General features: G+C 35.8%; 1 protein-coding gene across 1 annotated transcript in view; it reads left to right on the top strand.

Moving 5' to 3' along the window:
- SPRED1 (sprouty related EVH1 domain containing 1) overlaps positions 1 to 17,707 on the top strand; it is a 111,639-nt gene that overhangs the window by 51,274 nt on the left and 42,658 nt on the right. The window contains exon 2 of the mRNA XM_043919254.1: positions 4,708 to 4,882. Within this exon, the coding sequence (XP_043775189.1) occupies positions 4,708 to 4,882 (175 nt within the window). The remainder of the gene's footprint in view (positions 1 to 4,707; positions 4,883 to 17,707) is intronic.

The following is a 17,707-nucleotide window of genomic DNA, read 5'->3' as shown; positions in this document are numbered from 1 at the left end:
ACAGGGCTGGAAAAGGTCAGTTTCTGTTCCAGTCCCAAAGAAAGGCAGTCCCAAAGAATGCTCAAACTAGCACACATTTGCACTTATCTCACACATTAGTAAAGTAATGCTCAAAATTCACCAAGCCAGGCTTCAGCAATACATGAACCGTGAACTTCCAGATGTTCAAGCTTCTTTTAGAAAAGGCAGAAGAACCAGAGATCAAATTGCCAACATCGACTGGATCATCGAAAAAGCAAGAGAGTTCCAGAAAAACATCTATTTCTGCTTTATTGACTATGCCAAAGCCTTTGACTGTGTGGATCACAATAAACTGTGGAAAATTCTGAAAGAGATGGGAATACCAGACCACCTGACCTGCCTCTTGAGAAACCTGTATGCAGGTCAGGAAGCAACAGTTAGAACTGGGCATGGAACAACAGACTGGTTCCAAATAGGAAAAGGAGTACATCAAGGCTATATATCGTCACCCTGCTTATTTAACTTCTATGCAGAGTACATCATGAGAAACGCTGGGCTGGAAGAAGCACAAGCTGGAATCAAGATTGCCAGGAGAAAAATATCAGTAACCTCAGATATGCAGATGACACCACCCTTTCGGCAGAAAATGAAGAACTAAAGAGCCTCTTGATGAAAGTGAAAGAGGAGAGTGAAAAAGTTGGCGTAAAGCTCAACATTCAGAAAACTAAGATCATGGCATCTGGTCCCATCACTTCATGGCAAATAGATGGAGAAACAGTGGCTGACTTAATTTTTTGGGCTCCAAAATCACTTCAGATGGTGATTGCAGCCATGAAATTGAAAGACGCTTACTCCTTGGAAGGAAAGTTATGACCAACCTAGACAGCATGTTAAAAAGCACATGCATGAGACAAGTGCTTAGGCCTGGTGCACTGGGAAGACCCAGAGGAATTGGGTGGAGAGGGAGGTGGGAGGGGGGATCGGGATGGGGAATACGTGTAAATCCATGGCTGATTCATGTCAATGTATGACAGAAACCACTACAATATTGTAAAGTAATTATCCTCCAACTAATGAAAAATGAAAGAAAAAAAAAGCAGAGACATTACTTTGCCAACAAAGGTCCGTCTAGTCAAGGCTATGGTTTTTCCAGTGGTCATGTATGGATTTGAGAGTTGGACTATAAAGAAAACTGAGCACTGAAGAATTGATACTTTTGAACTGTGGTGTTGGAGAAGATTCTTGAGAGTCCCTTGGACTGCAAGGAGATCCAACCAGTCCATCCTAAACAAGATCCATCCTGCGTGTTCATTGGAAGGACTGATGTTGAAGCTCAAACCCCAATACTTTGGCTTTGGCCACCTGATGCAAAGAGCTGACTCATTTGAAAAGACCCTGATGCTGGGAAAGAATGAGGGCAGGCGAAGAAGGGGAAGACAGAGGATGAGATGGTTGGATGTCATCACTGACTCAATGGACATGGGTTTGGGTGGACTCCGGGAGTTGGTGACGGACGGGGAGGTCTGGTGTGCTGCTGTTCATGGGGTTGCAAAGAGTCGGACATGACTGAGTGAACTGAATTATATGATAATTTTTGGAGAAAATGAGAAATGAAAGGGAAATACTTAATTTTACCATCCTAAAATAACTGGTAGTATGTTTATGTATTTTCTAATAATCCTACAGTTTAATATTTTTAAAATATAAATATGCAAGAAGCATTATAGAGATTGTAAATGAGAATTAGTAATAATCACAGATGATAAAATGAGAGTCTGTGCTCTGAAGAGGATAAGTGCTTCTGGCCCTCTAAAGATAAAATATACTCTGCTCTTCTAAATTGGGTTATTTTGCTCCTTAGGTTTCTCCAGTCTTGCAGAATCTAGTATAAAATTCTCAAGTTTCCAGTTTACTACATAATCATTTGAGAAGAAAGAGTCAGGATCCTGTAGTGAAATAAACACTTAAATGATTATTGGGAACTTGAATTTTAGTGTTGATCCAAGTTCCACCTTGTGACTTTGTAACTTCACTGAACCTCAAATGCGCTGAGCTTTAAATGCATGAGTTCAATTAACAAATATTTAATTTGAACCAAATACGTCGAAGTTTATGTGCTATGTTTCTGGGATATCCTTAGGTTAAATTCTTGGTTAACCAAATAGCCTTCATTTACTATTACTTTTATCCCACCAAACTTCTTGGAGTGGTACTTGTCCCAGCTCAGCCCATGAGGATTACAATTAGATACCTAATTCAGTTTGGTCTTTATGTACCCATACCTCCTCTGGCCAGTTCTCTGAACTGAAGATTGTTAACAATTGAGCCCAGAGAGGAATCAGAGCCTGTAAATAACTGAATCATAAAAAGTTTAGAATGGTCATCTGTAAATTTAAAGAATTTTAGAACTTCTTTGCAAAGAATTATTTTGACCCTAGTAATTATTAGAGAGTTATGTTTGAATTTGCAGTTTTTTTTTCCTCAGATCCTACCTGGCTTTGAATTACCAGTATGACAAATACTTCAATTTTAAAATCTTTGTTGTAGTACTAGTAATTAACTTAAAACAATACAGTATAGAGTCGAACACGACTGACCGACTACGCACAATAATGCATAGTGTTTATTAGGTGTTAGGCTTTGTTTTAGTTTATTGAAGGTGGGTGTTGTAACTCTCTCAAGGACATGTAGGTAAGATGCTGAGCTAGGATCTAACTTTATAATGGAGTTTGACTTTAGACTTCTTACTCTACCCCCAACACTGTGCAACTTTAAAAGAATACAACTCTCTGACAGAAAACTACTTGTGTTATGAAATATGAATAACTTCTAAAAACCAGTAATAAAAGGCAACACAATACAAAATAAATGACTTAAAAAGAAGGCATAGAAATGGCCAGCCAGCATATGAAAAAAATGCACAACGTCATGCTTTCATCATGGAAAATAGATATTAAAATCATAGTGGGTTACCACTTTATACTTACTACAGTGAGTACAGTTTAAAAAGTTGAAAACACCAAATGTTGGCACAGATGTGGAGTAACTGAAACTATCATACATTGTTGATAGGAATGTAACGGTCCAGTCACCTTGGAAAACAGTTTCTTATATAGTTAAATATACTCCCCTATGACTCATCAATTCCATTCCTAGGTAATTATTCAAGAGAAATGAAAGCATGTCTACAAAAAAACATATAAGAATGTTTATAAAAGCCTTATTCATAATAGCCAACACCTCGGAACGTTTCAAGTGCCTATCAGCATCAATGTATGACAAAACCCACTGAAATGTTGTGAAGTAATTAGCCTCCAACTAATAAAAAAATTTAAAAAAAAAAAAAGAAAGAAAAAAAAAAAGAAAGAATACATGAATTGTGATGTGTATTTATTCAGTGAGAGGACTGACTACTTAGTGCTAACAGAGAATGAAGCCCTAATATGACAACACGATAAGTGAAAGAAGTCAGATAGAAAGGGAGGGTACAAGTGGTGATTCTGTTTGATTCCATATATAAGAAGGCCCAGAGCAGGCAAAACTAATGTATATATTGCAAACCATGTATAGCAGTGGTTACCTTGGTTACCTATTTGATGGGCAGGAGGCCTCAGGGAATTTTCTGGAGTCATGAAAATGTTCTGTATCTTGATGTTGGTTGTGTAGATGTGTGTGTTTGTCAGAATTTGTGGAATTTTATGTTTAATATCAATATATGTGATTATATGTAGAGTACACCTCAGTCAAATAAATGTCAATATATAAAGTAGAAAAAAAAGCAAGGAGTGGGTCTCAGACAGGCACTCGGACAACGGAAATGACAACTGGCAAAGAGCATTCAGAGATATTAAGTAGCACAGAATTATTATGTTGAGCCTCAGTTGATAATTGTAATAACCAAGACCTGTTTAATTTTCAGTGTAATTTTCTAAGAAACTCAGTGTAATTTTCTAAGAAATTGGCAAGATATTTGACTTTTAGAAAGAATATAATGATGATTATATTAGAAGTTTTAGAACTAAAATGCTTAGGTGTCAGTTATCTAGAACATTACTATATGAAACATTTCTTAGATTTTCTGTAAAAAGTAGTTGTGGAATATTGGGAAATAATTCTGAATGGAACTGGAATGTGGTGTACCTCAAGAATAGTTCGCCAAAAAGAGAGCATGAAAAGACCAATTGGCCTGATAGGTTACTAAAACAAAACATTTCTTTATATATGTTTGTGTGGTTTAGATTTCTAATTGTTATAAAAAAAATTGAAAATGTATCTGAGCTAAGCATGTTTGTTTCAGCATTTTATTTATAATATATTTCAGAAATGTTAGAAGCATAGAGGTATCACAATTAAATGTGCTAGAATACAACAGCATTGTCTGGTTATATGCTAGGAGATGGACATACGCAGACAACTGATGGTAGGCTCTGCAGTTTGTCTTCAGGATCCTTCATTACTTGTTCCATGGCAGTCAAATGTGCTTCAACTACTCAAGTGGTGGAATGAGAGATCTGTAATCTTTTATTGTGAGATTGGTCCTCAAAATAAAAGTTAACCTCTAAGTTAGTTACTCTGGGTTTTGACCTTTTTCAGTTAGGTTACTTTCTCTGGACTGTCATGGAAGTAGTGAACACTTAGGTACCACACATTAAGCGATGTGGTCTTTGGTTTCTCAAAGAAGACTGACATATTGGCTGCTTTTTTGTTTATGGAAAAGCTAATTTCTAATCTTTGCATCTATTTTAGTAATAGTTATGCACGAGTGCGAGCTGTGGTGATGACCCGGGATGACTCAAGTGGTGGATGGTTACCACTTGGAGGGAGTGGACTAAGCTGCGTCACTGTCTTCAAAGTCCCTCACCAGGAAGAGAATGGCTGTGCTGACTTTTTTATCCGTGGAGAGCGACTCAGGGACAAAATGGTAAGAATAATGCATCTTTTGCTATAATTTTAAGTTGTACAGAATGAATTCTCTATGTAAAATTATGATTAGTATACTGTTATTTATGGAAATTGTTTTTATCCGGGATTGATGATTGTTTCTGTAACTCTTTTAATGTTAAAGATAGCACAATGCCTGTTTTCTTTGCGCCTGGGACTGGTATTAATGTACACATGTTAAAGGGGAGCTGCTTTTCTGATTAGGTTTAATGCAAGAACATTCATGAATAGTCCCCCTAGTTTTTAAACCAGGTGCACCTTCCTCGCCTTTTCCCCACTATTACTTAAATTGGAGATTGGCACTATAGTCCACAGGCCAAATCCAGGCCTGTCATGTATTTTTGTACAGCCCATGAGTTAAGAATGGATTTTGCATGTTTAAATGACTGAAAAAAATCAGTAATGATTTTATGAACATGAAATTCAAATTTCAGTGTCCATAAAAAATTTATTGGAAGACAGCCAAGCTCATTTGCGTATGTTTTGTCTGTGGCTGCTTTCACACTGCAGTGATAGAGCTGAGTAGCTGTAGATATCTGGCCCCTACTCTAGACTCCTCTGTTCTCAGATTCTTGCTCCTTCCATCCCCTCTCAACCTAGGCTCATCATGTGACTAGTAGGTGGCCATCCTAGGTTATAGCTCTACTAACGTCCACACAGATAAGTGTTTCCTTACATTCATATGTTTTAAATTTTGAATTCAACCTTTGGTAATGTTATGCATCTACTCTTTTAATTAATGTAGAAAACTGTTTCTCCTTTATTTCATTTATGAGCCGAAAAATAATCATATCTGAGAAGCTGAGATATGTTAATGTTGTTCTGCATCAAGCAGAACTTAGAAAATGAGAATAAAGTGCTCAAAATTTCCAAGGCTCTTGAAAATAGCTAGAATTCCCTTTAACTATTTTGTGAACTCATTCAGCATCTATAATATTATTTCTATTGAAAATGTGTTTTAAGTTTTGAATAATTTTCATATATAAACATTTTGAATAAACTTACTTTTAATTTTGATTCTTGATTTCTGCATATTTTTTATTCCTGAATTATTTCAGTAATTTAAAAGGTTAGCTAACTTGTCTGTGCTCCAGTTTCTGTCTCAGTTAAATCTGATTTAATGACTTCCCTAAATCATCTTGAAAGACTTTTAACTCTTAATTTTTTACGAATTTAGGATTCCCTTTTGACGGTATATCTCAGTTAATCAGAATGTAGTTTTAGGCTTATAAGAAACCCCAGTTGAAGTCAGAAGTATATATAATAAAGTTAACATGTCATCTCTGAAAGTGTAAATATTTAAATGTGGTTCTGACCTTGGATAACGCAGTGGCCAGCATATACTGATGCTTATTTAAAATAAAACCTGTAGACCGATTCTAAGAAAGAGCCCATGGTGACCTGTACTTACATGTAATGCTTTTTGTCCAAGCTATTGATGACTGGGAAGTGTTATTGGAGAAGTTGTAGATTTTAGAAACTGAGTAAAACAGTCACAGTCTAAGTGGTTAAATAGTCCACCTGCCAGTGCAGGAGACATAAGAGATGTGGGTTCCATCCCTGGATCAGAAAGATCCTCTGGACGAAGGCATGGCAACCCACTCCAGTATTCTTGTCTGGAGAACCCCATGGAGAGAGGAGTCTGATGCGCTACAGTTCATAGAGTAGCGAAGAGGCAGACATGACTAAAGTGATTTAGCACACAGCACACAAAGGCATTTCTTAATAGTAAAGATGGAAAAAGAGAAGAAAGATATCAAAGGTGGAAAAAGAATTGGAGAAAAACATCTTGCTGAGAAAGCATAAGAACATGAAATAGATATGAAATAGAGAAAGAAAAAAATCAAAATGAAACAGAACTCAGTCAGCCCTACATATCCATAGGTTTCACATCTGTGGATTCAAACAACCACAGATGGAAAATATTTGGGAAAAAAATTACATAAGATTCCAAAAAGTGAAACCTGAATTTGCCTTGTGCTGCCAACTATTTACATAGCATTTACTTTGTATTTGGTATTCTCAATAATTTGGAGAATCATTTAAAATATATGGGAGAGGGGATGCATATGGATATATGCAAATTCAGTGCCATTATATGAAAGAACTTCAGCATCTGCAGATTTTGGTATCATCAGGGGCCAAACAGACAAGGCAGATACTGGAACCAGTCCCCTGTGGATACCAAGGGACTACTGTATTGGCCATATTAATGAATGTGGACAGTTTACTTGAAGATAATTAGATAAGGAGCCAAATTTGCATCACTAGGAGTGAAGGCTAGTCAGAGAATAAGCTCAGATTGATGTTTCAGGTGGTTGCTCAGAGTGTGATTTTTGACATAAAGCTTAGTGAGAATAAGCCTGGGATTCAGACATAATCCAAACTTACTTCCTGTGATGAGACATAAAAAAGTGCCTTTAGCGTAATCCTAAGGTGTAAAATAATTAACTAACAAGAAAATATGTCCTTTTGATGGAAACACTGACCTAGGAATCAGAACTGTTGTTTCAATTAGCCGTTTCTCCTTGAGAAAGCTTACTGTTTGTGAAATAGGAACAATAAATATATCTCTGTGTAGGATTGCCTTATTTCTGTAGGGAATAGCTATAATAAAGCATTTGAATTGTATGTTCAAATCGTATGATCAAAGGCAGAGCAATAATACATGGCTCTAAATTGAAAATAGCAGTTTTGTGATGTCTCAAGACAAATGGGACAGTGACATTGAAATAAGCAGATTAATTGGCCTCCTCTGCTGCATAATACACTTCTAAGATACTTCTGAAGCAGTTATAGAATTGAAGTATGAATTGGTTTTCACTGCATTTTGGGGTCATTCATGTCCATTTCTATAGATATTTTTACTGATTGGTTTTATTTTAATCCATTTTTCTGGGTTCTAGTACTATAAAAAAGATGTTCACTGTGATGGTTGAATCCATAAGTTTGCAAAGTTATTCCCAAATTAATGATAGTTTTCTTTAAAATCCTTCTTGATGATAAACTGCATTTTAATACTGTTCCCATGTAATAATCATTTAAAAGATACTGGTAAAAAAAACTCTGTTCTCTGTTCATTTTGTCTGTTGGTGACATCTTAGAATCCTCTACCTTGGATGAATTCTAGAAATAAAGTGAGATACCTGCCCCTCATACCTCAAGAAAAAACTTATGCCCTTTAAGAAAGAATAGATAATTATTAATGAGGTGCCTATAGCCACTGGCATAGCTAATAAACACTAGATATTTTAAAGAGGGCTTATAATAGTCAAAACACTGGTAACAGTGGTGAAGGTGAAAGATGACTTTTCTGAAGAGTGAAAGAGGCATTTGGTAGAAGGTTTTTCCAGTCTTAGGTTTATACTACTTGTTCTTAAAATGTCCTGTTACGCTTCCCAGAGGGTTATGTTTCACTCTTTTTTGTTTGTTTGTTTGTTTGTTATTAATAAGAAAAGGACCACAAATCAAGAGAAGGCTGATGAGGATTTTTTCAGAAAGGTGACATTTTGTATAGTTGGCTTGGTACTAATTCATTCATTTATTCAGAGTGAACTGAAATTATTTCCTATGATGCTTGCCTATAACTTGCTTGTTTTTGTGAGTTTATTTCCAAGTTGACCTTCTGCTCATCTACTTTAGAGCTTCCCAAGCTGTATGCCATGAATAGGTAGATATAAGTGGCAGGAGCTGCCCAGGCTGGTTACCTCTTAACCACGAGGCTCCTCCTCTTTCCCGATTGCCTTATAATCGTTATTTTTCTGAGTATGCCTGAGGAAAAAGTTGGAAAGCACTGCTTTATGTAATTGGCTTTCATACTTTGTTGATAATTCAGAGAAATTTAAAAAAACACTAGGCTTTGGTGGTATAGCCCAAGATAATCAAAGTACTATCTTTCTCCCAGACACTTGGAGATATATAGAATGGTCTCTGACAAGCATAGATTATCAGAACCCTTTTCTTGATATGTATCAGTTGTATCCTCTGTTTCCTTCTAAATCTTTATAGCCTTGATTTCTCCCTTAAATGCCAACTAAAACTTAACTGTTAATTTGTATAGATAACCTTTACTATAGAGCTTTAGATTCCCCATGATAGAAACTCTTTTGTATTCATTTTTATATAGTTGCTATTCTCTATTAGTGTGACATTTTTATTTTATAGGCAGACATTTTATCAACTTACTATATATAGGTTAAATTATTTGACCATTTTTAGTTGAATTGTATGTGATTAGAAAATCTAAAACATTAAATTATAGCACATTTTAAAGTCTTTATAAGTACCTGAATAAACTTTCAGTAATATCAAAATTTTGCTAAAATAGTTCCTGCTAAACAAAGTTTTAAATAACTTTGGGATCTAAATTAGCCATTCTTAAGCTTCTGTAGTAGGCCAATAAAATACTATAAATTCACTACTTAATGTTATTGTGCTTTTTAAATACTGTGCCAAGAGATGACAAAAGTGAAGTAGACTATGTAGAAAGATACAGTCAGACTCTACAACCCCTGGATGTTCTGTGGAAAATAGAAGAATTCACTGTGCAATGTTAAAGTAAACTTGGAAGATAGCTATCATTATGAACTTAGAATTTATAATAAGTTAATACTTGAAGAAAGAAAAAAATTGGAAACATCAAGTTTAGAAAGTTGCCAAGGAGATTAAGTAATTTTTTTGATTAATAATTAGCTTGTGGATAAAAAGTGGTTTATAAAAATTAAAATGCCTATGAGATGTGGCACTAGTGGTAAAGAACCTGCCTGCTAATGCATGAGATGTAGGAGACGCCTGGGTCGGGAAGCTCCCCTGATGAAGGGAATGACAACTCACTCCAGTATTCTTGACTGGAGAATCCCATGGACAGAGGGTCCCATGGGCAGTCTGCAGTCCAGAGGGTCGCAAAGAGTGGGCACAACTGAAGTGATTTAACACACAACACACGCATATGAAGTAATAGTTATATTGTTTAAAATGGTACATTTAAAAACACTTTTGTTGTTGTTACACTGGGTCTTTGTTGCTCTGCATGGGCTTTCTCCAGTTGCAAGGAGCAGGGGCTACTCTTTAATTACCACATGCAGGCTTATCGTTGCGGTGGCCTCTCTTGTTGCAGAGTGTGGGCTCAAGGGTTTGCGGCTCACGGCCTGTAGAACTCAGGCTCAATAGTTGTGGTTCATGAGCTTAGTTGCCCTGCAGCACATGGAATCTTCCCCAACCAGGGATCAAACCAATGTCCCCTGCATTGGCAGGCAGATTCTTAACCACTGGACTACCAGGGAAGTCCAAAACTTTCTAGCTTTTTAGAAACGGAGTTTCTTTACAGTTATTAGAGCCTACAGCAAAATTAGAGTATTTGTTTTTTAGAAAGAGGGTAGAGTGATTATAACATAGCAGTAGCTTTATTAAAAATGAGACTCATTCTCCTTACCACCATGGAAAGCCCCAAAAGAACAGGGAAACATCTTTGTACCTTGGATTGAACTTGATAAAAGTACAGAATAACAGTTTTCTACTTAGCTTTTTCCACTGTGCCAACTGTGAATTTTTCCATTGTGAAACTTCAGTCCTTCACAGCACTCTTCCCCCTCTAAAAACCAATTCCATTAATTAGCTTCCCCTTAGGACTCAGGAGCCCTCTCTCAAAAGAGACTGGTTCTCCTATTCACCATAATACTGGAGAGTTAGGGAAATGAGTGGACTGGGAGTAGAGGTAATGTCAGCATTTTGTTCTTATTCTTCTCACAGAAAGTTCTATGTAACCCACACACTTAAATTTTTTATTGATACTCTCTGTACCATTCAGAACACCATCCTTTAGCTTTTGTTTTCATCTGTTGATCTTAGAAACTCCCTCTCAATGCCAGCTTTTCCACACCGGACCCTCCACATCCTTTCTTGGCTGTTTTACTTTTCTTCTGGTATTTATTCAGCAGGTTACTCTTCTGGATCTGCTTGTTACCAGAATTTTTCCATATGAGGAATTTTGTGGTTTCATGTCATTTCTGTTATATTTCCCATCCCTTTCTGTACAATTTCATGCTTACTATATTATTTGTGTGTCCCATTTCACTAGGTTTCTTCTGACTTTAGTATCTTTTATTTCTTTTTTTAATCCAATCTAAATTTTCCTTGTGAGTCATTTAAACCACCCATTTATACACATTTCAGTGGACAGTATATTGCTGAGTTTTAATCTTACCTTACACTAAAGGAATATCACTGAATCCACATTATAAAAGGGAAAGTTCAGTATTTAAAGATGAGTCTTTCATGTAATAAATATTTATTGAGCATCTATTTGCTAGATATCACTTTTCTAGGCACTGGGGATATGTAAATGAATGAAGACAGAAACAGTTCAGAAAAGGCTTCTAATATTTTTTCAAAGCACAGTTTTATCTCTTTCTAACTTTTATATTGCTTACAATACTGAACTTTCTAAAGCTTGTGTCAGATAATTCCTTTAGTAGTTCCCCTCAGTTTCCTAGAGACAATTTCATCTCCTTAATTTCACCACAATAAACTTGTGTAATCTGACCCTTACTTCCTTGAATCTATCTGCTTATTTCCCAAAAGCAACATTTCTGTGATATTGTCTTACTGAATTACTCATAGTTCACTAAAAGCATACATTGAACGTAAGGAAATGTTACCCCCTTTTCCCATAGCACATTGCAGGTTTTATCTGGAATGGCGAATGTGGACATCTATTTTGCTACTGCTAAGTCGCCTCAGTCGTGTACGACTCTGTGTGACCCCATAGATGGCAGCCCACCAGGCTCCTCTGTCCCTGGGATTCTCTAGGCAAGAACATTGGAGTGGGTTGCCATTTCCTTCTCCAATGCATGTGTCCACACTAAGTCGCTTCAGTCGTGTCTGACTCTGTGCGACCCTATGGACAGCAGCCCACCAGGCTCCTCCGTCCACAGGATTCTCTAGGCAAGAAAACTGGAGTGGGTTGTCATTTCCTTCTCCTTCCATCTTGCTAGTCTTGAGGAAATAATGCCGGGAACAATTTCCATTTTATTGTCACAGGTGAATCACAGATGGACAAATGGGAAAGTTGAGTTGGAGGAAGCTCCTTGGGCAAACCAGTTTTGCTGTGAAGGGTTGTAATGGAAAGAAATGCTAATAATAACATTCATTTAGTTTAGAATAACCTGTTCGTTTTAGGGTCAGTCCATTGAAAAAGATAATAAATTGTACGGCTAACTTTTTGTACAATGATGAATTTTGTGATCTCACTGCAGTTTGATAATGGTTCCTTCTTGTGTATTATCGATATTCTTTGAAGAGGAAGAAATGTGCCTGCTGTATTTCTCTTCTCTTTCTTTGGGAGCAAAAAAAAATAGTACACACTCTGTATGGTTTCCTGAAAATTTAAGTTTTAGAATATTCTCATAATACCTTCCTGGTTGCTTTTATTTCCTCTTTTTAGAAAACATCAGCTTAGCACTTCAGCACTCTCTTTACAGATGACAGTACAGTTCCTCTTAATTTTTTTCAATTTTTTTCATATTTTATTTTTTTAATTATGAAAGTATGATACAACACATTTACCAGAGACTTGGAAAATACAGAACAGTTATTAATGCATACGATTCTACTATATACTATTCTTTTTTTAAGTAGATAAAATAACATTTTCAGTTGAAGTTTCAATATGAAACTCTCAAAAGTTAGTAGAGTGAATAGACAGAAAAGTAGAAGGATATAGTAGATCTGAAAAACACTATGAACCAATTCAACGTAATTAAGATTTATAAAATATTCATATAATAGGATGCAAATTCTATTCAAGTTCTCATAGACTGTAAAGCAGAAGACATTGGAACATACCCAGGGATGTAAAACAAGGTGCAAAAATTTCATGGTCAAGAGATCATACAGAGTCTGTTCTCTTATCACTGTGGAATTATGTTAGAAATCAGTATTAAAATATTAAATATTTTTATTTAATAAAATAAAAAATATTAAAATAAATTTTAATAATAAATTTTAAAATAATAAATTTTAAATAAAATTAAAAAATATTTGAAATAACCTGCATATTGTCGTTGTTCAGTCGCTCAGTCATGTTTAGTTCTTTGCAATCCCATGGAGTGCAGCACACCAGGCATCCCTGTCCTTCATTGTCTCCTGGAATTTGCTCAAACTCACGTCAGTTGAATCAGTGACACCATTTTGTCATTTACTTCCTCTTTATTTGTTTTGAATTAACATCATTTCACTCTTTAGTTATTGATTTATATTGGTTGATATAGTTAGTGAGGTTCATGATTATCTTGGCTTCATCTTTTCCTTTTATACCTGATTGTAATATATTTCACATTCTTTCCATTACATTCTCATTGCCATTAAGCTATTATAATGGCTAATGTGTACATATGAATGTGCACTCAGCTGTGTCCAACAATCATGTTTTATGTAGTCAGTGTTTTTCAGTTGTGTTGATAGGTGCGTACAGGTAGCTCATTGTAGTTTTAATTTGCATTTCCATAATGGCTAGGGTTGAATATCTTTCTGTGGACTGTTTGTATCTTCTTTGGTGAAATATCTCTTTGTGTCCTTTTCCTGTTTTCTTATTGGATTGTTTGTTTTTTTGCTGCTGTGTTTCAAAAGTTTCTCTTTTTATTTTCCAGATACTAGTCCTTTATCAGGATTTATGATTTGCAAATATTTTCTCCCAGTCTATAGATTGTCTTTTTAACCTTCATGGAATATTTTGTAGAGCAAAGTTTAAATTGATAAAGTCTGAATTTGGTAATAAGGAGTTCATGATCTGAGCCACAGTCAGCTCCCAGTCTTCTTTTTGCTGACTGTATAGAGCTTCTCTATACAGCTGCTTTTGAACTGTGGTGTTGGAGAAGACTCTTGAGAGTACCTTGGACTACAAGGACATCAAACCAGTCAATCCTAGTAGATATTGACCCTGAACATTCGTAGGAAGGACTGATGCTAAAGCTGAAGCTCCAATACTTTGGCCATCTGATGCAAAACCTGACTCATTAGAAAGGACCCTGATGCTGGGAAAGATTGAAGGCAGGAGGGGAAGGGGATGACAGAGGATGAGATGGTTGAATGGCATCACCAACTCAATGAGCATGAGTTTGAGTAAATGGTGGGAGATGGTGAAGGAAGCCTGGCATGCTGCAGTCCTTGGGGTTGCAAAGAGTCAGACACGAATGAGCAACTGAACAACAGCTCTTATTAAAAACCAGCTGAACATTTTTATGTAGGTTCTCCTTTTTCTTCCATTGCTCTGTCTGTCCATAGGAATCACACACTGTTTTACTGTAGCTGTATTGTAAGCCCTAATTGTGGGCAAAGTGATCTCTCCCATTTTATTTCTCCTTTTCAGTATTATTTTAACTGTCCTGGTGTCTGTGCCTTTCCATATAAATTTTAGAATGAAATTGTCATTGTCTACAAAATTGTTTACTGGATTTTGATAGGAATTGTGTTAAACCTGTTGGTCAGTTTTGGGAGAACTGACTTCTTTATTGTGTTGAATCTTCCAATCTATGAGTGTGATTTGTCTCCAGTTTAGATCTTTCAATTTCATTAGCATTTTGTAATTTTCAGTGTATAGATCCTAAAGATACATTTTGTTAAGTGTATACCTAAGTGTTTGGTTTTCCATGGAGCAATTTTATATACTGTTGTGTTTATAATTTTGGTTAGTGCATGCTCATTTTGTGTGAACAGATATTCACTTCATCAGTCTTGTGAACTATGGGGTTTTTTGGTTGATTCCTTGGAATTTTCTAACATAGGCCATTGTTGTCATCTACAAGTATGAGCAGCTTTATTTCTTCCTTTTCCATCTGTATGCCTTTTATTTCTTTTTCTTTCCTTGTTACAGTGGCTAGAACTTTAAATTCTGTGTTGAATAAGAATGATCATAGTGGACATTCTTGCCTCTTTCAGATCTTAGCAGAAACAATTAACTCTTTGACTCTTGAATATGATATTAGCTATAAAGTTTGTTACGGATGATTTTTATTGAGTTGCTGATAATTTTTATTATGAATGGATTTTTAAATTAGATGAATTTTCTGTGTCAATTGATTATGTTCACATCTTCAGCTTGTTGATACCATACATTACACTATTTTTTTTTTCCAGTGTTGACTCAGCCTTGTATTTCTGGAATAAGTCCCACTAGATCATGGTATATAATCTTTTTATATGTTGCTGGGTTTGTTTTGCTGCTATTTTTTGGAGGAGTTTTGTATTTAAGTTCTTGAGAGGTACTGGTCTGTAATTTTCTTTCTTTTGGTATTAAATTACTATCTTTGTGTGGTGTTGGTATCAAGGTACTGGTGGCCTCATAAAATGAATAGTGTAGTATTCCCTCCTCTTTTGTTTTCTGAAAGAGTTTGTGTAAAATTGATGTTAGTTCCTCTGAAAATATTTGGTAGAATTCTCCACTGAAACTGTCTCAGTGCATAGAGATCTCTCTCCTCTCTCCCTCTTTTGGCCACTCTCTGCAAGTCTTGGGATCTTAGATCCTCAACCAGGAATTAAACCTAGGCCCTTGGCAGTGAATGTATGAAATCCTAATAACTGAATGGCCAGGGAATTCCCAAGAAAAGTCTCTTTGCAAGCTTTTAAATTACAGATTCAATTTCTTTAATGCCTATAGGACTATTTAGGTTCATCTGTTTTATCTTGGTTGAGTTTTGATAATAATGTGACTGTCAAATAATTGGTCCACTTCCAAGCTGTCTAATTTGAGTGTGAAGGTGTTTTTAGCATCTCAAGTACTCTTTTTTTTTTTTTTTCTTTTTTGAGACAAGGAATACAGCTAGTCGGAAAGCTAGCTGACAGGGAAGATGGCAGACTAATGTCTCAAAATAACCATCTTCTCAAGTGCTCTTTGAAAGGCTACAGGATCTTAGCAACAACCCATATTTCATTCCTAAAATTGGTGATTTGTATCTTTATTTTTAGCTTGTCAATCTTACTAGCGATTTATTAGTTTTGCTTTTTCTTTTTTTTTTTTAGATCAGCTTTTTGTTTCTTTTTTTTCTCCTCCTGTCTATTTTCAGTTTATTTCTGTTGATTTCTTTTCTTTGGTATTTTCTTCCTTCAGCTTGCTTTGTATTTATTTTGCTCTTCCTTTTCAAGTTTCTTGAGGTAGAAACTTCAGTTATTGATTTGATACCTTTCCTCATTCCAATATCCATAGCTTTTGGAAAGACTTCAATTTACTGTAACATAAAAGTTTCACTTTATAAAATTTAATCTCACTTATTAAATTAATCAAATATTACATATCCTTTGTGTGTGTGTGTGTGCTTCAATTTAAAGGTTAAAAATCTACAGCTGTCATTATGTATTTGGATATTCTTGTGTTTCGAAATGGTTTTTGTGTTATGTGCATATTGCTGTGTAAGTCAGTTAACAAAGATTCATGGCTGTTAAATTCTTAAGTCACCGAGATTGATTTCATCAGAATTGTATGGACCTCTCTCCAAATTATGCAGACCCAGTTGAGGGTGAAGAGAATTATTTAAGCTTATTTAGTTTTATTCTTTCAATTCAAAGTTCTGACATCCTGTGGGGACTTGGGAAAACATCAAGTAAAGAAGCTGGGTCATATTGACTGTGCCCAAGAATTTGCCACTAGGAGTCAGAGTAGTAACCTAATTGTGACAAGTTCACTTCTCTGTTTTGTATCTCATCTCCTCTTCCCTCATAACACCCCATTTCAGTATTATTTTCTACTGATCCAGTTTCTTTAATAGTTACAAGTTTCTAATGGTTTTCTATTTTTTTTCCAGTCAGTTTTGATGTTATAATTTTTCTAGGAAATTGCTGTTTCACTTAGGTTTTCAAATTTGAGATCTTAAAACCTTACACTGAATTCTTTATTACTTTCTAAATCTTTACTCTGCCTTCCATTTTAATTACATAGTCACAGTATAATTATCATATTTAGGAAATTTAACATAAATATAGGGCTTTAATCTACAGTCCGTACTTCAGTTTTGCCACCTTCTGATAATGTTCTTAAAGCATTTTTGTTCTCTCAGTACAAGTAGCATTTAGCTGTCATGTGTCTTTATTCTCCTTTAATCTGGAGCAGTTCCTCAAGTTTTTTTTCATGATATCAGTTCAGTTCAGTTGCTGAGTCGTGTCCAACTCTTTGCGACCCCATGGACTGCAGAATGCTGGGCTTCCCTGTCCCTTCACTGACTCCTGGAGCTTGTTCAAACTCATGTCCATCCAGTCGGTGATGCCATCCAACCATCTCATCCTCTGTCTTCCCCTTCTCATCCTGCTTTCAATCTTTCGCAGCATCTGGTTCTTTTCTAATGAGTCAGTTTTTTGCATCAGGTGGCTAGAATATTGAAGTTTCAACTTCAGCTTCAGTCCTTCCAATGAATATTTAGGACTGATTTCCTTTAGGATGGACTGGTTTGATCTCCTTGCAGTCCAAGGGACTCTCGAGTCTTCTCCAACACCACAGTTCAAAAGTATCAATTCTTCGGTGCTCAGCTTTCTTTATAGTCAGACTCTCACATCTGTACATGACTACTGGAAAAACTATAGCTTTGACTAGATAGACCTTTGTTGGCAAGGTAATGTCTCTGCTTTTTAATATGCTGTCTACGTTGGTCATAACTTTTCTTCCAAGGAGCAAATGTCTTTTAAAATTTCATGGCTGCAGTCACCATCCAGGGTGATTTTGAAGCCCCCCCCAAATAAAGTCTGTCACTGTTTCCATTGTTTCAGCGTCTGTTTGCCATAAAGTGATAGGACTGGATTCCATGATCTTAGTTTTTTGAATGTT

This window comes from Cervus elaphus, chromosome 12, assembly GCF_910594005.1.
Source record: "Cervus elaphus chromosome 12, mCerEla1.1, whole genome shotgun sequence".
Classification (NCBI taxonomy): domain Eukaryota; kingdom Metazoa; phylum Chordata; class Mammalia; order Artiodactyla; family Cervidae; genus Cervus; species Cervus elaphus.
Note: the sequence above shows the minus strand (reverse complement) of the source record. Positions and strands in the feature narration are given on the sequence as shown.